The following is a 23757-nucleotide window of genomic DNA, read 5'->3' as shown; positions in this document are numbered from 1 at the left end:
CGATGACCGATTGAAAAAAAAAAAAAAAGAAAGTGACACTGTCGGTTTCATATGAGCGTGAGAACACAAGAAAAAAAGCGGAGAAACATAAAATGTGCATTTTTATTGTCTCCCATTTTTATCGTGAAAAAGTACGCCCAACTTTGGAAGCTATTGCAGCGGAAAAGAAAAAAAGACAGCTAAAGCGGAACAGTATCTTTGAAACGGACAAGAATAACGAAACAGAAACGGCTAGACATGATTCGTGTACAGGAATAAACGAGAAAATTTGAAACGATTATGAGTGATATCTTTTTTTTTTTTTCGTTTTAGTAGCCAGAAAGCTCAGAGAATGTCTTGTCCAATTCTTCGCAAATCGTTTTGCGTTTCTCCTTCTGCTGGTGCAATACGTCTGCAAAGAAAATCATTTGTGTTGCTCGATGAAGTGTCGCTCATCAACGCAGATATCTAATAACGAGCACTACCTTCGCAATTTCTGTAACTATGTATAACATTTTTCTTTTTTTTTCTTTTAACCAATCTCTCAATCGTGTTTAGTCCAGAGGCTAAAGTTCGATTAAATTTCTCGCGGAAAGAAACGTGAAAAGACACCGGTAATAAGTAACTATATATAACATTTTTCTTTTTTTTTCTTTTAACCAATCTCTCAATCGTGTTTAGTCCAGAGGCTAAAGTTCGATTAAATTTCTCGCGGAAAAAAACGTGAAAAGACACCGGTAATAATTAAATACGTTTCGCGACGTGTGCAGCGTTTACTAAATTGTGTTTGACGTTGTTCAAGGTTGGCAAATTGAGCCTTTGATTCCATTCCAGTAGGATAACGGAAGCGTTGCTGTCAGTTTGCCAAATTACGTCAGACACCCGTTTAAGTTCGGTACTCAAAGTAGAGAGATTATGAGAGTAAATATTTCACGAAAGAAAAAGAATAAACGTATCCCTCTCGTTTTCACGAAAACACGCTGTTCAAATGGCACTGGAATAGATGAGAACGAACAGATTGCAAGTTTACCTTCGAGCCTGTCAACCTCCTTCTGGAGCTTCTTGACAGTTTTCTCGGCAAATTCTGCACGGGCCTCGGCTTCCTTTAGTTTTACTGTCAGGGTCTTGAGCTGGCGCTTGAATTCCTCGACTCTTTGGTTGGCCTAATCGAATCCAGTCAGCGAGATTATTTTACCGATAGCCCGAATCGTCCTTTGAAATCTGGAATTGCGAGAAACTCACCTTCTCCTCGGACACTTCCAAAGATTTCAAGCTGTTACCGACGACTTTAAGCTCCTCCTCCAGCTCCATGATCTTGCTGCAACGTTGCAAATTTGAGTAGAAACACATAATTACCTCTGACTCTTTCACGAACACAAGAAACGTAAAAGAATCTGCAGTTTAGTTGTAACGATGCTAAAGGTGTGCGAGAACCAGAAAATATTGGGAACCCGATGGTCGAGACAAGTCGGGTTGGATTGGGTTCTCGAAAAAAGTCGAGATTCCCGAAAATTTCAAGAATCCGACTACCGTTTCTTGAACTACTCTGCTGTATAGCAGCCTAATATGTAAATACACAGTTCAATTTCTTCTGCCAGTGAAATTATTGGAAACACGGATTCTACGAACTAATAATGTGACCTGATGTATACAAACGCGTGACTGTGTGCTTAGTACTTGGATATTGTGTACGCTGCTCAGCAGTCTCGCTGAGACATCGGAGAGTTCAGACGTATATTTCGAAATCTGTGTGAATTTAATAAAGATTAAAAATCTTTAAAAAAAATATCGAGTGATAGTGAAAATAAAGTTGTGGTAGCAGGAAGCAGTGCAGAAGATATCGTGCAAAGGAAGAAGGTAAGAAAGACTCTGTTTGGGAACATTTTTAAGAAAAAGATGATACAAAGTCGGAATGCACACATTGTCGCCATGAATTTAAAACTAAGTATGCAAATACTACTGGTTTATTACGCCATTTGAAACGTATGTACCCAAACATAAGTATATGTACTAGAAAAGAAACTGAATCGATATAAAATTTCTCGCATGTACAAAATGATACGCGAAAGATTGTTAAACCAAAAGATATAACAGAGGGAATTGCTCGAATGATCTAGGTTCTAGATCTATGATCTTTCGATATAGTTGAAGGCGTGGGTTTTTTAACGAATTATTTAAGCTTGTCCCAAATCCCAACTCTTTCGGGAATTCCGATTCTTTCGAGAATCTCGAAATTTTCAGGCACCCGTCCCGATCCCGAAAAAATTCTTTCGCGTTCTCGCACATCTCTAAACGATGCACTTACGCCTCGCCGGATTTCACTCGATCTTCAGCGACTTCCAACTCGTCTTCAACGAAGGCCAGCTTTCGCGACACTTCGTCCGACTTTCCATCGGCGTCCTCGGCAAGCAGACGCGCCTCTTTCAATTGATTCGTCAGCTGATCCATCCTCTCTTCATCCTGTTGGGCACGGTTCTCCAATACCTTGCACATACTGCAATTGCAACAACTCTCGTTAACGTAATCGCGTCTCAATTTCAGTCATCGATTGGTTTCTTTTTCTTTTTTTCCCCTCCCCCAAACATTTACCGGCTGGATTCGTCAGCAGCTTGAGAGGCTTCGGCCAACTTGGCGGTGGCGGTGTTCAATCGTTCCTCAGATCTCTCCAAGTCCTCCTCAATCAGTTGCACTTTTCGGTTGAGAGCAGCGACCTCGGATTCAGCCTGAAATCGGAAAGTTCCCGTGACTCATTTGAGAGAGTTCTTCGCCCCTTCACGAATAAAGCAAAACAGGGAGAGAGCAGCGTAAAACTGACTCGCGCTGAGTCATCGATCTTAAAACGAAGGAACTGCAGAAAGTTCCTATAATTAATTTGAAAATTAATGTTTAAAAATTAACTTGGACCTGGGACACTGCTGGGATGTTGCTGATAACTCACGTTAGTCAAAGCTTTCTCCTTCTCCTCGAGGTCCTTGTTGGCCTGTTCCAGGGCTTGTTTGTTAGCCTCAAGATCGCCCTCCACCTGGGCAAGTTTCTTCGTTAGTTCACCGACTTCCTCGTTCACCTTGTCCGCGCGCATATTCGCCTCCTTCGCCTGTCCCTCGCAGGCATCGGCTTTATCCATCGCGTTGTCCTTCTCAAGCTTCATCGCTTGCATCTTCTTCTTGATCGCGTCCATGGTGGCGGCCTTTTCCTTTCGCCGGTTTCCTTCAAGAAACTATTCAGTTCGCTGAAATTCCCCATTTCGTTTAACGAACATCGGTCAAACATTATCCTCAGTCGTCTCTTTGATCGGGCGTTAGAGAGATTTAGAAGCACTTCGAACGTAGTTGAAGTTTGAAAAAGTTTGACGATAGTTTAGTGAAACAGCGTTTCAAATTTCTTTCCTTTCTGTGTTAGTAAAATTACATTTGAAGGAAAAGATTGTTTAGTGATTCTGTTTCTTATACAAAAAGATTTATAGTCCAATACCTGAACGCTTAGACGAGGATTATTTCTATATTTTACGGACCTTTTTCAAATTTTGAAACGTCATAAAATTTCAAAAGATTTACATCCTACATTGTACTTATTCTTCTAATTATATGAAAATATTTCTAAATCGCCAAATAATTACTACATAGATATTCCTTTTGTGACTGTTAATATCATGTTAGTGAAATTATATTTGAAGGGAAAGATTGTTTTTCATTGGAAGAAGAAGAAGAAAGTGGATGCAGGTATTCTTCAACGACTGGTAGAAATATATCCCTTGCAATTGTGCTCGAAAAGGTATAATGATTCTGTTTCTTATACAAAAAGATTTATAGTCCAATACCTGAACGCTTAGACGAGGATTATTTCTATATTTTACGAATCTTTTCAAACTTTAAACCGTCATAAAATTTCAAAAGATTTATGACATCCTATATTGTACTTATTCTTCTAATCATATGAAAATATTTCTAAACAGCTAAATAATTACTACATAGATACAAATTCCTTTTGTGACTGTTAATATCATATTATATACTTCTATTATATTATGTCTCACTAGTTATATCTTTACTTTAGTTACTACGAAACTCAGTCGATTTCGTACTATCTCTAAATCTAACAGATCCTTCCCATTTTCTATATCAACTGTGTCAAGCAAGTTGAAATAACAAGTCGAAATCCAAAAATCAACCAAAATATGTCTTTCTCCTAAAAATGAAAGCGTTCAAGCAGCAGCATAGCCTCCTTGTATCCGAACAGACTTGTTTCTCCCAGTTACTGGCAGACATTCCGTTCGAACAAAGATTGCCCAAACAACAATTCGGATAATGGTTGTTCCAGTGTACTTTCGCGATCCGCCGTATACGTTTCGGGGTGATAAACCGACGCGTGGCTGCGGCTCGTCATCGTTTCAACCGTGAAAATAGACGAACGGATACGCGGGCTTGCATAGTTTCACGATTGTAGGAGTGCTGCCCGAGTCATAATCCGGCGGGTGATCACGGTCCAGCATCGCGATGACGAGGAACGGGGCACATCGGCGCGTCTACGGAAATAGCATCCATAGGCAGGCTCTAAAAATATGCGCGGAACGACGAAGAGAGAGGACGGCGGCCGGCGTTGGTGAGGCCGCGAGAGACGAGGAGGGCAAAAAGCGCGAGCGTAACCCAGAAGAACGGGCTTTACTTGGCCGCCACCGACGACCGACATTCGATCTAACTGGCCGCGTATTAATAGCATTTACGAAATCATCGTCGCCGCCACCTCGCGATCTCGCGGTTCGATCCCGCATATTTGGTCCCTCCTGGATTTTGGTCAAGCAATATTGGGAATATCCCCCTTTCTTCTGTTTTTTTTTTTTTCCTATACTTCAGTTGCTTCGCCCTCCTTTCCTTCGATCGAAACCACAGAGGAGGTACGATTGGAAATTTTATTCAATTTATTAAATCGGCGAATGTTCACGCACCCGCGTATAGAATGAACATTAAAGAGATACGAAAGAGTAAAATATTTAAAGTGCGATAGATACTCCTGGTGATGTTTAGCTAGGCTGTTCGCATAAACATCCGCATTTTAGTTATTAATTAACCATTCTCACGCAGAAGTTTCGTTTTTTTTCGATCCTCGTTGTGAAATAAAGTATCAAAGTATCCTCGTGATCCAGCTTGATCCACAACTTGCTGTACCTCTTCCCCTTCCGAAGGTTAACGACGAATATATTTCACAGCCGTTTCGGAATGCAAGCGAAATACAGGATTGTACACGGTGGTCACGGGAATATTTCGATTCATGGAATCGATCATTCGGTTGCTGAATGGCCTACGTTCGACCTCATTTCCGGATATTAATAGCCACCTGGAGGGTTTTGGCATTTGGTTACCCATGAGTGCCAAAATGACACCGCGTCAAGATGCTGATCCTCAAGATTGTCAACAACAACAGCGGATTCCTTCGGTTATTTAATCGCCTGGACTATATTTCAGCAAACGAATTTTCGAGGAGGATTTTGGAAGAGGGAGCACAGAAATGAACGACGGTGCTACTTACAACATCGCGTTTTGGTTAGATCCAAAAGCAAATTCTTGAAAAGCGTTAGCTGAGCTGTTGTTAATTGGCAGCGGTTAAATACATGATTGCAAAAGCGTTCCGTCCCCTCGTGCCGTTGATCTTCCTGCAAGCATTTAAATCGCTGCTTGGTATATATAAACGTATAAATACTTTCATCAAAAGGAATTCGTCGAAAGGGATCTCGGCTTTCCAAAATACGCAGTTTCTGCCGCAGATTCACTAAGGCGAACGTTAGGCGGTTGAAAATAGCACGCGTAAACGAACGATTCGACCGGGTTTATTTTTGCCGCGAAGTGGACCACGACATATTACTTCCATATTTTCGGGGTTTTCTGTTATATACGTTTATAAATAACACCTCTTCGTACGTGACATTTTGACATTTTTAACTCTGACTGCGATCAACGAAACGAAACGTTCCATTGTTCAGCGAGAATTAACCGTCGTAAGATCAAAGTTAATTATATTATATTTTGAAGGAGTTTTCTGCGTTTTTTGTGCGCCGAGGGACGTCACGTGAGGATCAACATGCTACTTACAAGCATCGGCAAAGCAGTGTTTTGTCAAAAACCTTCGAGACGCCAAAGCGGGTTAAACTCGCTGCCAGAGTATCCAACAGCGTCGTTTCGCCGATGAATTACGAATTTTCTACGAAGCGCTTTCTCGAACTTGAAGAAGCACGTTAGTCGACGAAGCAGCTCCATTAGTAGCGTCGTGTGTCCTCGTGGTGGCAGAAATCAAACGATTAATCGAGCAGCCTACGGTCTTCCATTCTTCATCGAAGAACCCATCGTCGAGGACGAGAATCTTCAACGTCAATCGATGTTTCTCGTCTCGATGAATTCCGCACCAAGTTGTCACGCACACGTTCATCCGCATCCATTTCCTTTCTTTCTTTCACATTCGCGTCACGATCACCTTACGACAGCTCAAGTAGAACAAGCCAGGCTTTCGGGCATTGAAAACGAAGCGCAGAAACGAAGGCGAAAGAGCAAAGAAAGAGCAGCTCTCCGGATCGGTCGGAGAAGAGAAGAATAGCCTTCGGTGATGATAATTCACTTACCTAACCCGAGCGAGTAGAGCGGCGCGAGTCGAGTGTCCGGAGGGTGCTTGGAGAAGCTTCTTCCTCGGCGACGACGGTGATGATCGAGGTGGGGATCCCAAAAATGGACCGTCACAGAAAGTTCTAGGGGAGGTGGGGTCCTGCACGTTTATTTTCTGCTCGCCCTTCCTCGGAAATTTCTCTCACCTCGCCGATTAGATCCAGCGATCTTTCAATCTGCAGATCGATTACGAATGACGAAAAGAAAAAAAAGGTCCTCGCCTTTATATTTATTACGTTATATAAATATTAATTTATGTTTATATAATATTCATAAACATTATATATAATATAAATATTATAAATTATAATAAAATATAATAAATCTCACCTTATATTTTCAATGATTTTGTCGATGTGTTTTATTATTAGATAGTAGAGCCGAATTCGGTGCACTTGCGTTAAATTAACCTACATATTTATAAATGGTTTTTGAAATTATGAAGAAAGAAATTTTTCTAGAGCGATCTGTTCAAAATACTTTATTGGTCGAAATCAATTAGATACATCCACATTGAATCAATTTGAATTCAAATATTTCTCAGAGTTTAAGGTATTAAGCTTGATATTTTTCAACTACGTTAACATGCGACAGCTTCATTTTCATTTTTCAGTTGAGAATAGAAAAAACAGAACTGATTCAAAACCCGAATCATTTAAAAATACTTATAAAATCATTGAGAATATTCATTGAAGAATCATGCGAATTATTACAGTAGTGATATTATCATCACAGATGATTGAAACAAAAATACCTACTCGTTAAAGAATTTCTATTCGACGATTTGACCATGGCCCATCTCGTCGTTCGTTGCTATTTTTGAGTGTTTTGTACCGTGTTACCGAACAGAAGCTTTTAAACTAGCTGGTCAGACGGCCAGGAACAATAAACCAGGATAGTTTGAGTAACCTTGAAAAAAGACAAATAATTTATAATATTACCAACGATCAGAAAACCGTACATCTTCATCATGTGTGGTCATGTTTCTTAAAATCTACGATCCATCGGGTCGAATTCATCACGACCGAAAGTATCTTCTGGTTAATTTTATTCAACCTTGTTCCATGGATCTGAAAGAAAGACCGCGTTCGCTATATAGATCAAGTTCCAGGCAACGATCCTTCGATTCGTTTCACATTGTTTCTGTGTATCGATGATATACGAAACTTTGTAACATCATTCCGATAGAAATGTCGTTAAAAATTCGCTGCTCAAAATATCTGCCTTTAATAACTGAGCCAAACTCAGGCAGAGAAACAGAAAGCTTTCGAGAAACTGCAAGAGAATTGTCAAATTTGAAGAATCGTTAAAGATTTTCATTTAGCCCTAAATCTTAATGTAGGCTACAAAACATTAAAGCTGAAAGCAATAATGTTTACAGAATATTTATAAAGAAAATTCATTTCATCTTCTAGCGATATATAAAATATAAAGTACGCTGTTACTTTATGATTCTGAATTCTTCATTTTTATTTCTCAGTCATGATCAGTTACGAGTACATTAAAGTGGTGATGCGTACGACAGCGCACAACAGTTATAAAAGGATGCACAAATATCCTCACAACAGTTATAAAAAGACATCGAACAGTAAAAATTGAGTCGGAGCGACAGTGAAGATTCTTATTTGCTCGTAGAATTCGACAGGAGATTGTACGAGGAGTACGTTAGTTTCATGATCTACAAAACGAGAGAGAATTGCTGTTTAATTAGTTTACGATGTACTAACTATTGAAAATATCGAAATTCTACTAACTGTCGTGAAAGAGTCGACGGATAAAACAACAACGTGGCCACTGGTCATTTTAACAGGTCTTTTAGTTCTCACTAACACCAGCAGTAAATCCTTCATTAAGTCAGCAGGTAGTGCCATCCAGTCCATTTCATAAATAGCATCGCTTACTTTCTTGCTCTACGAATATTAGTTTACGACGTCAGTATGCAATTCGTTTGCAATTTGAGACGAGGGCTATTTTTATGAATTGATAAATTAACGAGTTATAAATTGGTATAATATTAACTGGTCGTGAGCTTCTCTTTACAATTCTGTAAATCAGTTTCGTAATCGGTTGATTTCTAATTTAAGATGCCAGAGTATTTTGCTTTATTAATATCCGTAACTTGTAATTAACTATTGAAATGTGCGCGCGTGTCCAATAAATCGCACAAAATCATTTTAATTTTTCATCAAAAATACACATCATTGAGCGGAACGACCCGTCTTGGAAATATATGTATTATCTCGTGCTATTGTACTCGAAGATGTAACGATCGAACAGAAAACGAAAGAGAGTGCCAACCTTCAACATCATCTCGTTCCCAAACCAACAGTATAAATACACCTGCGTGAGCATACAGCACAAATAGGAGCCGCTCCAAACGAAGTTCATACTGAACGGGTCTATCGTAGAGAGCTTGTAAATACTCAGGCACAACACCACCGAACTTATGGAGAACTGCAGGAAGATCATGTATTGGAACACGCTGTTCACCGTTTCAGCGAATCTGCAACGAAATCATTGTATGGACATCACACAGCAGGGATCCCTTTCGAGCTTTCGAGATTTCTAAAAGAAGTCGTGTCTATTTTTACTCGTAAATTTCGAGGTGATGTTCGACCACGTCCTCGAGAATTCTCCTGCATCTTATCTTGAACTCTTCGTCAGACACGCTGTTGCTTCTCGTCGCCGTCACCAAAGAGGAGAGATTTTTCACTCGATGACAGAATATTTCGAACTGCGCGCCGATCTGTATCATCAGTCCTGCGATCAACGTCTCGTTGGCTACGCTGGCATTTGCACAGATAAAGAGGCCAATCGTTTGATACACCAGGGAGATCGTGTACAGTTCAATAGAGGATAAATCGAACGGCATCCAGTCCGACAGCGGCAACCCCCTTATGCTTATGAGCTTGTTATACTGACCCACTGTTGCGAAGAACACTGAGGACTCGTTCAGAATCTCGCAGTATATCGCTAGTTTTCTGTAACAGACTCACGAGTAGTAATTCACGAAGAAAATTGGGAGAGACAGCAACAAGGAACATTATTCGATTGAGCTTTTTAATAATAAATATATGAAAGACTATTAATTTTCAAAGAGAGGAAACTCTCTGCATTTTTATCTAAAAAATATTTTAATTAGAAAAAATTCTCGATCAAGAAGCGACAGCTGCTTCTCGCGAAAGTGTAAGTTAATTCTGGATATCTTTTCTCCCGATTCGCACTATAAGTCGAATCGTGTCCCCCGTGTGCAGTCCACGAAAGAATAATTTCAACAGAGGAGACAAGAACCTGGCATGGTTGTCGCTCTTTCGTTGGATCAGCTTCTCCTGATCGTCTCTCGCCACACAATTCTCGTTCAACAGAATATTCATCACGTTTATGATCTTCTCCCGTCGAAGAAAGAGATTGGCCACTTTGAGACAGACGCCTACCACCGAGACGCACAGAGAGAATTTGTCGGACATGATCTTCAGACTCTTGCTAGTGAACGAGTCTACGCAGATACAAAAAGCGAAGAAGTACAGTAGCAAGATCATCAACACCGAGTAAACGTTGTACAATCGAGATTTAAGCGAAGTGGCCGGCCATTTTGTTGGTCTCCAGTAGCCGGAGATGGTGAGCAGCGCGAACGACAGAGGAAGTCTGTGCATCCTCCTATCTGTCTCTCTGTCTAAACTCTGTCTTTAAAAGACGATTGCCCAAAGAGCATTCAACGTCCGATACAAAAGAGATCTCTTTATAAAAAGAAGGATTATTATTTTATCAAAGAGAGAGAAAGAGAGAGAGAGAGAGAGAGTAAATTATATTTTCTTATCTTTTTACTTGGAAGAAACGAAGTACGAAGCGGAGTAGAAAAAAAAATTGAATTGCTCGGGTGCGAAATTAATTGCAACAGTTATAAATCCTCAAATTCGAGGTCCAAGTTGCACAACGAGGCTGTTTTTACCGACTGCGCGATGTTCTTTCGACTCGACCAGTTTTTTCCCTTCACATCGATCTTCCTCCTAATTATTATTACATCGCGTACGTATCTTACTACGCTTATTCCAACACGCATGGGAAAGATAAATATATCCGAGTGAAAAAGAAAAAAACTTTTGTAGACGAAATCGCGATCAAGAACGGAGTTAGCTGCAAGTTGACGGTCGTTGATTTGATTGGCTAGGAAAATCGTTATTCACTCGGGTTTTATTTCACTTCCGCGAAATTACGGAGTACCAACTAGCCGATGGAAGGCAAAATACGAAATCAATAGACGAAGAAAGGATCGAATTTGTCCCGGAAATACATAATGGTTCATGCATGTCTCCCCTCTACGAAAAATTAATAAACAATAAACTGTAGAACACGAAGCACATTCAGTCCGCTTTTGTCGGCCGCGAGGGGTGGAATGTTATGCGCTCACCGATCGGAGTTTTTGTTCTCGGCGACCACGTCCAGAAATTTAGACTTGTGAGTATTCAGCGATATTATTCTTAACAAGAAATTAACTACTTTTTTGCGCATGCACATTAGCCGTAAGTAGAGTTCTTTTTTTCAATTCTCTATCAATTTCAAGAATAAATTCACGTTTATAAGGATCGTCGATTACAATTATTTATGTACGTGGAAAGTTAGAAAAATTCTATTCAATATTTATTTAGCGATATCTTGTTTTGATGATCGGCTAAATAATACTTGTTTCATACTTAATAACTTATTCGATACAATTCGAGTCGAGATTCGAATACCGTGTCTTCGGTGTTTCCAACGGGTCGAATTCGCACTGAAATTGTTGAAAAATCTTAGTAGAATAATTCGAGAAATTGTTCGCCGAATTCCCACGGTTAAAAACTTAACTGAACTTCACTTGAGTGATAGAAATTTATTTAGACTTTGCATCTGCATGCTACACATGCTACACATGCTACAATTTTAACAACACTATTTTAACAACTCGTTCTCTTTTCCCGTTGCGCGGCACAGCAAAGAGAAGGAACCGTTAAGACCACGTACGCTTTATTTAGTTTGCAGCAGCATGTTATACGCTGAGTAAATAGTCTTCATCAGCTACAACGAGCAAAGCATTTTATAAAGGTGATTTAATTTCATTATTTAATAATTAATTTAACAATCAATTTAACACTTTTGCTATCGAGTTTATTACTGCGTTTTTTTTTCTAATTATTACGGGGTTAATTATTTGATTGAAAATTATTGAAACACATGTTACTCTGAGTATAGCGAAAGTGTTAAATTTATTTTATTGAGAATAAAGATTGAAAATATGGGACATCCAGAGAGCAAAAATCGACTAATATTTTCAGATTAAATAGGTATACTTTCGAACATCTTTATTTAACGTTTAAATTCACTGTTAGTTTTTAAAAAATGATCGTGTATTGTAGATCTCAAAGTACAAAATTACCTTTGAATCATTCTTCTGGACGGATTGATTGCGGAATTGATTTTTTTCAAGTCGAATTCAGATGTCGCCGAACATTTTTGACCAGATTAGTCTACTTTTGCTCTTTACGTTCTATAATTTTCCGTGTACTAACTCCCTTGAAGGATTCCAAATTCACGGGTAAAATATATGCGCTGATAATCTCAACGGGCGTCAACGAACGTGCCATAATTATTACCAGCATTTTCTTGGCGTCGTTGCTCAAATCCATCCAATTGCTATCGTATATCTTATTAGAAATATCGAGGCTCTAAGGAATGAATATTCTGTAAATTATTATTTTACAAGTTCGGCTGTAACTGCTAAATGCGTTTTGTAAAATTTATAGAGGAACGAAAATGCACTGGATGCTCGTCAAAATGCAAAAATATGCAGAAGCATTCTATTTCTTGATTTAAATTCACAGAAATGTAGATATAGATATTCGCAGTCTGACGATTACGTAAGTAATTACATACCCACCTTTATTTTCATTAAATCGCCGAACCAACAAAAATACAACGCTTGAATTAAGCCGGCAGTAATGAATATTATCGATTGTAGTATCTGCGGCTTTGCGTTTGATTCAGTTACTTGATAAATGTTGAAGCATATCGCCACTATGCTTATTATAAATTGCACACTTATCATTTTGCTAAATAAATTGTTTACCAATTCGACGAATCTGAAATAACAATCGGGACCAACGTTATTCCGCCGTTTTATCGAAACTTTGATTACCGAAACTGCCTCTTTTTTTTTTTATCTGATTTTGCGCCTTTTTCCACCCTCTTCTTAATTTCAACCCAAAAATATTAAATCGTCGCTTGCCATAAAATGTTTAAGAGTAAATTTCAGATTTAAGAATTCCGTAAAATTTTACCAGGGGTTTTTTTTTTTAGTTATTAAAATATTCGCTTTTGTTATGCTTTTTCCCTGTGATTTTCGATTAACTTCGTTGGTTTGCTACTTTAGTGAAATGAAAGCACAGAGGCGACAAACCTGAATATGGTATTATGATGCCAAACGCAGTGTTTCAACGATTCGATTTCAGTTCCTTGGATGTTGTACAGACGGTTCACGAGTATGTCGAGTTGGCAACAGATTTGAAGTAACAGACCGGCGAACAATGTATCGAAAATACTGATACTAATTGAAACGGCCACTGAACCTATGCACTGGTAAACGTAAGTCAAGCAAAACCTAAGCCAAGAGGACGTCATGTCGTAAGGTGTCCAAAAGCGAAACGGTAATTTTTTTAATCTAAAATCGCTGATCGTTGATATTATTACTAAGCTTGCTATGCAGAATGCATTTTGAAACGTGTAAAACATCGCAATTTTTCTGAAAAGAAGAAATGAAGCACGATATTTCGCATAGTTTCATTACAATTACACATACTATATGATAGAGGCTACAAAAAGTATTTGCACACCATTATACATATGTATGTATATACATTTATCAAATATCGGATATTCAAAGCAGAAAAAGAAATATTCTGAACATTTTATGATCTTAATTAAAGTTAGTAAATTTACAGTAATTCCAAAAATATTGACACTTGTTTAAAAAAGAATGTCTAAACATATCGGAGACCTCGAATAAAATTATCATACGTACACTAGAACTAGTGAAATTTATTTTGATTGTACTTATAATAATAATAATAATATGTCTTTACACTTTGATAAAATCAGAGTAATTGTATATCAAGTTCTAATTAATAAATAGTAAATTAAGTAACGTTTGAAAAGTAAAAGATGCAGATGCATGTGATTGTATGTATTGCATGTTATATTATATTATATCATTAATTAATTAGATCCAAATATGATAAATTTCGTTTTATCTAGTAGTCTATTCCAACTATTAAAAATCTGGTACTTCGAGAATGATATATAAAACCCGATGGATATAAGAAAATGTGCGAATACTTCTTGCAGTTGTTTTGCACGTTATAGCGAAGAAGACGCTTACTCAGTTAGATTGTTGTATCTCGCGTGAATTTCCATTTCTCTCGCGTTCTCTGGTAAAAATGGCTTGTTCTTGAGCAAATCCAGTATATTTATGATGGTTCTCCGCTTCAGGACCAAGTTTATGTATTTACAACTGGTGATAAACACGCTGGCACTATTGCCAATATTGCCAGTGAGATCTTCTTGGGTTTCCACGTTGTAGAAAATATCCAATATCTCCATGGCAGTAATGCTCCACATGTGAAACGTCATGAACACCGTGTACAAGTTGTAGAGAAACCGTTTCATCGGAGATTTCAACGTCGGGGGTAGAAAGCACCCGTTAGCGACGGAAAGTTTCAACGTCCATCGTAAAACGTGCATCGCGATTTTCACTCCACTTGGCGACCTGTGTCGACGAAAATTCGATAACTCAATCATTAGTAGAGTTTAATCGACGATATGTATTTTAAGAGAATAACTGTACCCTAAGAGACCTGTACCAAGAGAAAATGTTGAGACGAAAACGTGTCAGACGAAATGCAAGAACGAAGATCACACAGTGATGAAAAAATCGAGTTTGTCTTCAGAGTGGCTCCGTTGTTCGAAGCATCAGGTTCGCTACTGACATTTACGACACACACACACAGTGTCACCGATAGTTCTTTACGCTCCCTCAAATGGGATAGTTCTTCCCCTCATAAACTTGCCCTCGCGCAATTAACATAATTGTTGTGTTATTCCTGCCGCGATGCAACAACGCGAGGAATTTAATTTTTAAAGACATTTAGCCTGACAGTTCTGTGTATTTATTGCGTTATAGATTGGTCGTTTCTCTGTTCTTAGTTCTTCGTTTCCAACTTTCGTTTGCCGAGTGTAAAATATAAATGATCTAATAGGCAAATTAAACGTCATCGCGTGTGTCGCTTACATTCTAACTGTGGAGACATAATTGTTCCAATACCCGGAAAAGAAGAAGCACAGACGCGAGTATCGATTTCAACAGTTCTCTCTGGAAAATTCTCGCGAGAAGACCTTTTATATCTTAAATCCAACGTAACTCGTTGCAAATCTTTTCACGGAAATTTTTCTATGATTCGAAGTTTATTAATATTATTTTTAAAATATTACGTTCTTATACAAAATTCTTTCAAGTGCGAATTTAAATTCATTCATGTTCGAGAATATCGTTAGAAACTCTGGTTATTTTCTCATATTGTATGTACGTAGATATTCTCTATAATTTTGTATCATTTTTGCACCGAAATGCGCAGTCTATTAATTACATTATACTTTGACAACTTTGTCCTTGTTGCCTTCTCTTTATAAAGTGTTAAAGATGTCGATATTCCTTGGGTTCGTCCACCCTCGAATAGAGCTATCCCCTCTCGGAATTAACCGCTCTATAATTATCATAACTGCTGGCAACAGGTCGTTACAGTCTTGGGGTTCGTTTCTTTACTACATACGTAATTAGCGACTGTTCCCCATGCATAATTAAATTCTTTCCCCGTTGTGTAGTTTTCGTTACGATTAACCGTTTGTTTAGTTACGTTCTGACAGCGAAGTGAAGAAGACGACTTTTAAGTATGAAAACGAAACAAGACGTGTCAGCGCACAAAAGGGAGAATAAAGGGCGATGTAAAGAAAGAGAAGTTGGCACAGAATTATATTTCTGACGCTACTAATGAAGAGTTTAACCCTCTATAATATCGTGTTACTTGCAAGTTATTTATTTTGTCTGTCTCAATAGTGTATGTCACTGATATACAGAAATACCATACCAAGTAGATTATTACTAGCTTTACTAGATTCTGGTTATAGAGGGTTAATCAGATTATCGAGTATTTTCAATTTCGAATCGTTCGTTGTCGGTGGACGTGATAATAAAATAATAATTCGTGAAAAATGAGAAAGACAACAAAGGAAAAGCGAGGCAAAGAGTTTCACATAGTTTATTAGAATGCACTCTAGATACTCTAGTGCACGTGTTCTGTTCAACTTGGTTTTCTTCTCTTCCTTCTCTTAGGTGAACAACAATTATTACTCTATTCGGAAGAATCGAAGAAAGACGGTTCTACGTTACGTTCCACTTGTTTTCAGGACTCCCGGCTCTGTTGCAACAGACTGAATACAGAGTAAGAGGTCTTCACCAACTGTAAAACATGCATATGGAAGTTTTCAATGCAAATAGAAAGAGAGAAAAGGATGACTGAATTCTCACGATACTGACTGTCATGAAGGACTCGAGATTCACGGAGACAATATAAATACTGGTAAATTCAATGGGTTTCATGGCACGCTTCATCAACATCAGGAAAGCCTTCTTCACGTTGGTATTCAATGATATCCAGTCGCTTCTGAATATCATGTCAGAAAGTTCCATACTCTGCATGAAAAATCGTTGTAATCACTTTTACTGAACGGCTACGTGTAAAATTTTCGAAGATGATGAGATCCTCTACAAACAGAGACTACGAGTAGGTATTTATAACACAATACAATTTTTAATATTGGAAGATTAGATATTTTCTTGCATGAAATTCGTAGTCTAATTGTAATCAAACATTTCTTCAATCTATTGTAATCGGGATTTTCACGTGCAAATTTTTATAAGTAAACATTGCGAAATCGCTGAAGCAAAGCTCTCTGGTTACGATATATTTTAAAAAAATGTAACAAATGTTTATTTCGAGTCTTTAATTACATTTGAATTTAGTTTTTGATTTAATCTGAATTTGCTTGAGAATGCTTCTTCTGAGTATGTTACGAACAGTTTTGTATCCAGTTGAAAAGGAAAACCAAATTCAGGTCCAACGCGTTTGATACTGATAGAGAATCCCACCGTAAGGTGTAGCTATAATTTTCATCGTAACGTAACGAACCTTAAGCTTGACCTCGTTGCTGAACCAACAGTAATAAAATATCTGCATCAACGAGCAGGTCATGTAGAGGATCGTCCCGACGAATCTCGAATCCATCTCGATCTGCGTTATTCGATAGAAATTGAAACAGATCATCGACAGGCTCGTGCAGAATTGAAAGAACATGATCGTCCGGAATTCTTCGTTCACCATTTCGCCGAATCTGCAAGTTGATAAATGCGTACAGTGGAAGAGAGTGCTGCGCAATTGTTTCCTCTTCACGCAGCTGGCAAAAATAAAGATCAACTGAGAAATTCGCTCGTATTGTGAAACTCACCTGTATATGTCATTATGATGACGAACACACAGGTTCACGGAGTAATTCTCGTTCGACTCGATGTTCCTCAGACGATGCTCCAGTATCTCGAACTGGCAATTAATGTGTATCAGTAGGCCGCTGTACAGAGTATCGCTGGCGACGCAGCCGAACGTGCATATTATCGCGAATAGGCACTGATAAGCGAATGTGAGCAAGTATGCAGATACAGACGAGTAGTCGAACGGTATCCACGTTCGAAACGCCAGTTTTCTGCGCTTGAAATTCGTCAGAAGCGACAGCACGAGTATGCAAAAGTCGGAGACCGTGAGTAGGGTCATGTAACCAAGTGTGTTCAAACTGGAAAAGAGTAATATTTTAATCGAAGAGACGATCAATTCTTTCAGCGGATTGTGAACAAATAGTATCGTATATCTTATTTCTTATATCTTATGTCTGCTCCTTCGAAACATTAAATTTGATATTTTTATTATTAACTTTTTGGAAGGAAACTACATTTATTGGAAGACTATCAAAAAATTAAATTACTGTTTAATACTTTATATTTCGTTCCTGTTCTGTTATTATTTTATTACGAAACCATCAAAAGTTGTACATATATGAAGAAAATTCTCATTTCGCACGTTTTCATCGTTGACAAACTTACTCGGTAATTTTCTCGAATTTGAAGGAAATGTCGAATTCCTCAGGATTCATCGGCAATAATGGCTCTCTCTGCAGCGTGTCGCATAAAAGCAGAAAGTTCTCGCGGAATATCAGTATGGTGAAAAGCTTGAGGGACGTGACGAACACCACCACCGTCACGGAGAAGTTGTCGCTGAAGTCGTCTGTATTTTCCACGTTGTATACCATGTCCAATATTTGAGAGAGAAAGAAACTGTTCAAGACCAGGAACGAGAACGCCGCGTAAATATTATAGACGAATCTTTTCAGGGGTGTCTTCCACGACGGGGGTGGGAAACAGCCGCACAACGTGAACAACAAAAATGTCCACCGCAGTACACGCATCGCCGACATGTGAAACTTTTCTTTATCCTTCGTTTAATTAAGGACCTTACGAGGATCGACACTGACAGTCGAGATACAAGGCGACACAAGGCGATACAGCAAGAGTTATAGCGAGTAATTATTGATTAGGGATGGAAGGAAAGAAGGAAAGCGCAACTACCCTCGTGCAACTTTTGCTGTAATTTCGAAACGTCACCGGCAATTGTAAAATATTCGTTAGTCAATAACCCCCTTGCTTCTATAAGCTGACTTTCTACTTTTTTCTACATTTTACCGCGACTTACCCTTCGGTGATACGTACCATTACTCTAATAGCGGTGCGCGACACTCATTACAAGTATAACTGGCTACTTAAAGAATAATGAATCGACCCCGTCGTACTCGTATCTTCATCGTGCTTCTCTTCACATTATCGTCTATTGCCAGCTAATACGACAACGAATATTTACCTCTCAGCGGTATTTTATAAAACGAAAGGGGAGATTATTGCATTATCTAGAAATTGCTCGGAGGAATTTTCAGTGAGAGACACGAAGCGACAAAGAGGTCAGACGAGAGAGGACAAGCGTCCAGTCCAGTCTTCTACGATCAAAGGAAGTATTCGCGGACGTTTTCAGTAGTTGATAACGTAAAGTTTATTGCTGTGTATTTTACATGCATTGGTACATCTGTGGAACTTATTCCTGCGGAAGAATCGAAAGAAACAACTTCAAGGTACGTTTTTTTTCACTTGGTCTGTTTCAGCAAGTTGAACACCGAGTACGACACTTTCATCAGCTGTAATAAGAAAATTAGAATTTATTTCGTAGATCGTTTTTCTTTCGTTTCGAAGAATTAAGTGTTTCGTAATTAAATGATGAAAGTAGGATTCGAATGAGACACGCTTTGTTTAAAGAAGGAAATATCATACGATTACCTATTAATATCAATTATTGTTATTTAATATCTTTGACGAAGGGTGTGTGTACTAGAAAACATAGTGAGATACTCTCTCATATAAGTTCAGCCAATTTTTAAAAATTTCGAGGCGAAACTGTAACGTGAAGTTTTGGAATACAGTAATTAAGTCGAATTTCACAGTGTGCCACACTGCTTTTATTTGTTACATACGCCAGCCATTATTTCAAATATAGATTTTCAGATTACATCTCATTATTTAAATTTCGAAATATAAACCTCGCGAGATTGACGTCCCATTCGAAACATGCCTCTTGATACATAGTGACTGAACGTGATGAGAGATTGAAACAAGTGCGACATCATACATCGGCTAATACTAACCGCCACGAAAGACTCGATATTCAACGTTACCAAGTAGCCACTGGTGAATTCGATAGGCCGTGTTGTTCGCGTCATGAGCACTAACAGAATTTTCTTTGTCTTCACATCCCACGATGTCCAATTACTGTTAAATATCATACCAGGCACTTCAAGACTCTGCAATAAGAAGATTATTGCACGAAACGTTTAATAAAAAAAAAAGAAAGAAGGAAAACTCTGTTCTTTTCCGTTTCGATGACGAACCTTCAGTTTCACTTCGTTACTGCACCAACAGTAGTACAATATCTGCGCGATAGTGCGAATTAAATAGAGCGAGGCTTCCAGAAATTTAAGAACTATCGTTATGTTGGTCATTCGATAAAGATTGAAGCACAACGTGAATGCGATCGAGCAAAATTGTAAAAAAATTACTGTCTTGAATTTCTCGTTCACCGTTCTAGAAAATCTGCCGAGAAAAAGAGTATGTATCTTTTGTTAATAAGATTCATTAAATGTCCCTGAGATCCTGTTAATCTGATAAAATACTAGATTGTGTAATAAAGTCGTAGATATGTATATTTTTTAAATTATTTAATGATCACTCGCGAAAAGAATAATTTTTAAATATTTCAATAATTTCAAACACCGAGTCATAAAGAATTTGTAATTTATATAGTAACAAACAGTTCTTTTACTAAATGTACGACAAAAATTAAAAAGAAGACACGTAATGAAATATTGATAATGCCAAGATTATTTACAGGCTTTTAATCGTTTCATTGGTTTGGTAATTACAGCGTTAAACGATGAAATTATAATCTGTTATCTTATTGTTATATTGCAGTTGACGTGAATAAACGTATCAAAGGCAAACGAATTTATTACACAATCGATTGGAAGAAAAATTCTAGACGAACTTGTATATCTTTTGATAATGTTTGACGCATTGCTTCGCCGAGTGATTCTCGTCTTTCTGAATATTTTTCAGACGTTTCCCGAGTATCTCGAACTGGCTGTAAATTTGGATCAGCAAACCAGAGAATAAAGTGTCACAGGCGACACTTTGGCAAGAGCAAAGCATCGCAGTGATACCTTGGTAGGCGTAACTGAACACGTATGGCAACAGTTCCGAATAATCGTAGGGTAACCAAGCCCGGAAAGTCAATTTCCTCTTCTTGAAATCCGTGAAGTACGATCTCACGAATATCGATACCGCGGCCACTTCTACTAAAATTGTGTAAACTATCGCGATTCGCCTGTAAGAATGTTAATTATAATTCTTCAACTTGTTGACTTATTAATATTCTCACGTTAAATGTTTGTGGGAATGTTAATTTTCAACAGCGTTTAAGTTGTGCAGTTCTAAAAAATTAAATAGTAACATGCACAACATATCATTTGAGCAATGCATAGTGAAAATAAGAAAGAAATTGCTGTAATTCTACAATTCTAAAATAGGATTACAAGAGGAAATTGTACGTCCTAAGAAAAATATTAATACTGATATTACTAAATTACAAAAATTCTTTCATCTGCTGCTATACATATCAATTCTTGAAACTAATTAGAAAAGAGAAATAATAGTTATCAGTATTAAAGGAAATTATATTAGAACTCAGAAATTAATATTTTTCAATCGTGTTATTCCTCAAAAAATCTTGAAAATCTCTTCAACGTCTAGGTGCTCATCGTTGAGAAATTAATTTTTTTGTAAACTGAAAAAAATAATCGCCAGTCGGCGATAATACTCACTCGTTCATTTTGTTGATCTTGCTTCGAATTTCCACCTCCTCGTCGTTGATCGTGGAGAATGGCTCGTTTTCGAGACTGTCGATCAAGGACAAGATAGTTCGACGATTCTTCAACATAATGCTCAGTTTGCAACCGCAGACAAACACCACTAAAGTGATGTAGAAATTGTCGCTGAATTGATCCTGATTCTCCACGTTTATGATTATGTCCAGAATCTGAGCGGACGCGAGGGAGAATATCAAAAGCCACACGAACAACGTATAAATATTGTACAAGGACTTGGTAAACGACGACGTCCACGAGCTCGGCGGCAAGCAGCCGCAAATCGAAAGAAATATACGCGAACATTGTAACGTGTGCACGGTCATTTTCAAAATCGGTTGAAATTCTCGGTGTGCTCAGCTCGATTTTACATCGTCAGAAAACCTTATTGCTTATTGAAATTTCGACCAAAATTAACTATTTATTTTCCACGATAAAACAGAAACAACAGAAAAACACGAATGCGAGTAGTAGGACTGTCAGTGATCCAATTGTTACTGGCTATCTCAGAATATTGACAAGTTGCAACCTTTTGGGGGAACGCATGTTCTTCCGGATCCACTTACCCCCACTGGAATACGTTCTATGTCATTACGTTTGTTAATGTTTCAACGATCTGTCTTACGGTACGATACTTGTATATCCTTCCATTTNAAATTCTAGACGAACTTGTATATCTTTTGATAATGTTTGACGCATTGCTTCGCCGAGTGATTCTCGTCTTTCTGAATATTTCCCAGACGTTTCCCGAGTATCTCGAACTGACTGTAAATTTGGATCAGCAATCCAACGAATAGAGTGTCACAGGCGACACTTTGGCAAGTGCACAGCATCGAAGTGGTAACCTCGTAGGTGTAACTGAACACGTATGGCAACAGTTTCGAATAATCGTAGGGTAACCAAGCTCGGAAAACCAGTTTCCTCTTCTTGAAATCCGTGAAGAACGATCTCACGAACATCAATATCGCGGCCACCTCTACTAAAATGGCGTAACCAATCGCGATTCGCCTGTAAGAATGTTAATTTTAATTCTTCGATGATTTGCTTTTTTCTTTTTCTTTCATTCAGCTTGTTGACTTATAAATTTTCTCACGTTAAATGTTTGTGGGAATGTTATTTTTCAACGGCGTTTAAGATGTGTGATCAATATGCAGTTTTAAAACATTAAAATGGAACAAGTACAATATATCATTTGATCAATGACATGGTGAGTGATCGAAAGAAAGAGAGAAAATGCTGTAATTTTACAGAATTGGATTAGAAGAAGTAATTGTACGTCTTTAAGAAGAATATTCAATACAGATATTACTAGATTACAAAAATTCTTTCATCTGCTGCTGTTACGGCAAGCTCGACGGTGAACGTTAATTGCTACCCTAGCTCGCTTCGCTGGTTTCTCTCTCGTCGTTCCTTTTACAGCTTCCGGAGAGATGTTTTGATGAATGAGGACGAGATGTAGAATAAAATACTTATATTTTACTATTAATACAAAGGTTGATTATAAACTGTGTGTTGTGAGCCGGGAGAGGGCAAGCTAGCTCTCCTCGTGACTGACGCGGAGTCCCTTCTCTGATCGATCGCTTGTGACTGCTTGAATTGTCTATGTGTGACTGCCTAAATCGTCTATTCGCTACGTGAATCTACGTCTCTTTTAGAATTGTTATGCGATTCTTTTCGGGAGTCGGCCAAGGCGCCTTGTTTCCTAGACTAGGCTTTGTTTATGCCCTACCGAGCCTTTCCACATACTATCTCTCCCTCCAAGGCCAGAGAAAGTGTCCTTAGGTGAGAGGTATATTAGCACATCTGGCAATTCTCGGCACAAGAAGGGACGAGGCTTTGTAGGAATTGACCTGACTGACGCCTCGGAGGGTTCTGTTCTGCGCCAGAACAGCTGCTATACATATCAATGCTTGAAACTAATTATAAAAGAAAAATAATAGTAATCAGTGTCAGAGGAAATTAAATTAGAACTCAGAAATTAATATTTTTCAATCGTGTAATTTCCCCAAAAATCTCGAAAATATCTTTAACGTCTAGGTGCTCACCGTTGAAAAATTAATTTTTGTATAAATTGAAAGAATAATCGTCAGTCGGCATACTCACTCGTTCATTTTGTTAAACTTGCTTCGAATTTTCACCTCCTCGTCGTTGGTCGTGGAGAATGGCTCGTCTTCGAGACTGTCGATCAAGGACAAGATACTTCGACGATGCTTCAACATAATGCTCAGTTTGCAACCGTTGACAAACACCACTGACAAAACCAATAAAGTGACGTAGAAATTGTCGCTGAAATGATCCTGATTCTCCACGTTGATGATTATGTCCACAGTCTGAGCGGACATGAGCGACAATATCAAAAGCCACACGAACGACGTGTAAATGTTGTACATGAACTTAGTGAACGACGTCCACGAGCTCGGCGGCAAGCAGCCGCAAATCGAAAGAAATATACGCGAACATTGTAACGTGTGCACGGTCATTT

General features: G+C 38.3%; 3 protein-coding genes across 4 annotated transcripts in view; all 3 read right to left on the bottom strand.

Annotated features, from left to right (window-relative positions):
• LOC122537163 (tropomyosin-1) overlaps positions 1 to 6711 on the bottom strand; it is an 8139-nt gene extending 1428 nt beyond the window's left edge. Inside the window, exons 1-6 of one of the 2 annotated variants that reach the window (XM_043670145.1) lie at positions 6587 to 6711; positions 2918 to 3208; positions 2569 to 2702; positions 2285 to 2473; positions 1222 to 1297; positions 1010 to 1142 (exon numbers count right to left, since the gene is read on the bottom strand). In XM_043670145.1, the coding sequence (XP_043526080.1) occupies positions 1010 to 1142; positions 1222 to 1297; positions 2285 to 2473; positions 2569 to 2702; positions 2918 to 3157 (772 nt within the window). In that variant the 5' untranslated portion in view covers positions 3158 to 3208; positions 6587 to 6711. The remainder of the gene's footprint in view (positions 1 to 1009; positions 1143 to 1221; positions 1298 to 2284; positions 2474 to 2568; positions 2703 to 2917; positions 3209 to 6586) is intronic. The other variant, XM_043670146.1, reaches the window with a different exon arrangement.
• A 1388-nt stretch (positions 6712 to 8099) lies between these two features.
• LOC122537172 lies at positions 8100 to 18624 on the bottom strand. The gene is made up of 11 exons (XM_043670156.1): positions 17860 to 18624; positions 17214 to 17552; positions 16898 to 17099; positions 16246 to 16401; positions 16119 to 16168; positions 14035 to 14421; positions 9918 to 10310; positions 9218 to 9607; positions 8925 to 9129; positions 8381 to 8536; positions 8100 to 8304 (listed from the first exon to the last, which is right to left on the bottom strand). Exons 1-11 carry the CDS (start codon positions 18228 to 18230, stop codon positions 8248 to 8250), a joined length of 2706 nt encoding a protein of 901 aa, XP_043526091.1. The 5' UTR covers positions 18231 to 18624; the 3' UTR covers positions 8100 to 8247.
• A 214-nt stretch (positions 18625 to 18838) lies between these two features.
• The window catches only part of LOC122537170, a 9952-nt gene continuing 5033 nt past the window's right edge, over positions 18839 to 23757 (bottom strand). The window contains exons 7-14 of the mRNA XM_043670155.1: positions 23379 to 23605; positions 21945 to 22283; positions 21842 to 21846; positions 21234 to 21621; positions 20399 to 20737; positions 19746 to 19947; positions 19503 to 19658; positions 18839 to 18998 (exon numbers count right to left, since the gene is read on the bottom strand). Coding sequence (XP_043526090.1) covers positions 18948 to 18998; positions 19503 to 19658; positions 19746 to 19947; positions 20399 to 20737; positions 21234 to 21621; positions 21842 to 21846; positions 21945 to 22283; positions 23379 to 23605 — 1707 coding nt within the window. The 3' untranslated portion in view covers positions 18839 to 18947. The remainder of the gene's footprint in view (positions 18999 to 19502; positions 19659 to 19745; positions 19948 to 20398; positions 20738 to 21233; positions 21622 to 21841; positions 21847 to 21944; positions 22284 to 23378; positions 23606 to 23757) is intronic.

Source organism: Frieseomelitta varia, unplaced genomic scaffold (genome assembly GCF_011392965.1).
Source record: "Frieseomelitta varia isolate USP_RPSP 00005682 unplaced genomic scaffold, Fvar_1.2 scaffold_89, whole genome shotgun sequence".
Lineage (NCBI taxonomy): Eukaryota > Metazoa > Arthropoda > Insecta > Hymenoptera > Apidae > Frieseomelitta > Frieseomelitta varia.
The sequence above is the reverse complement of the archived record's forward strand: the minus strand, read 5'-3'. Positions and strand labels throughout refer to the sequence as shown.

Bases quoted from the DNA above. Each gene is read 5' to 3' on its own strand.
- LOC122537172 (XM_043670156.1), bottom strand. From the start codon at position 18,230: ATGTCGGCGATGCGTGTACTGCGGTGGACATTTTTGTTGTTCACGTTG. The intron at 17,553-17,859 runs GTAAGTTTGTCA...ACTCTTTTCCAG, and splicing joins AAATTCGAGAAAATTACCGA to TTTGAACACACTTGGTTACA. The intron at 16,402-16,897 runs GTTCGTTACGTT...TTTTTCATGCAG, and splicing joins GCAACGAGGTCAAGCTTAAG to AGTATGGAACTTTCTGACAT.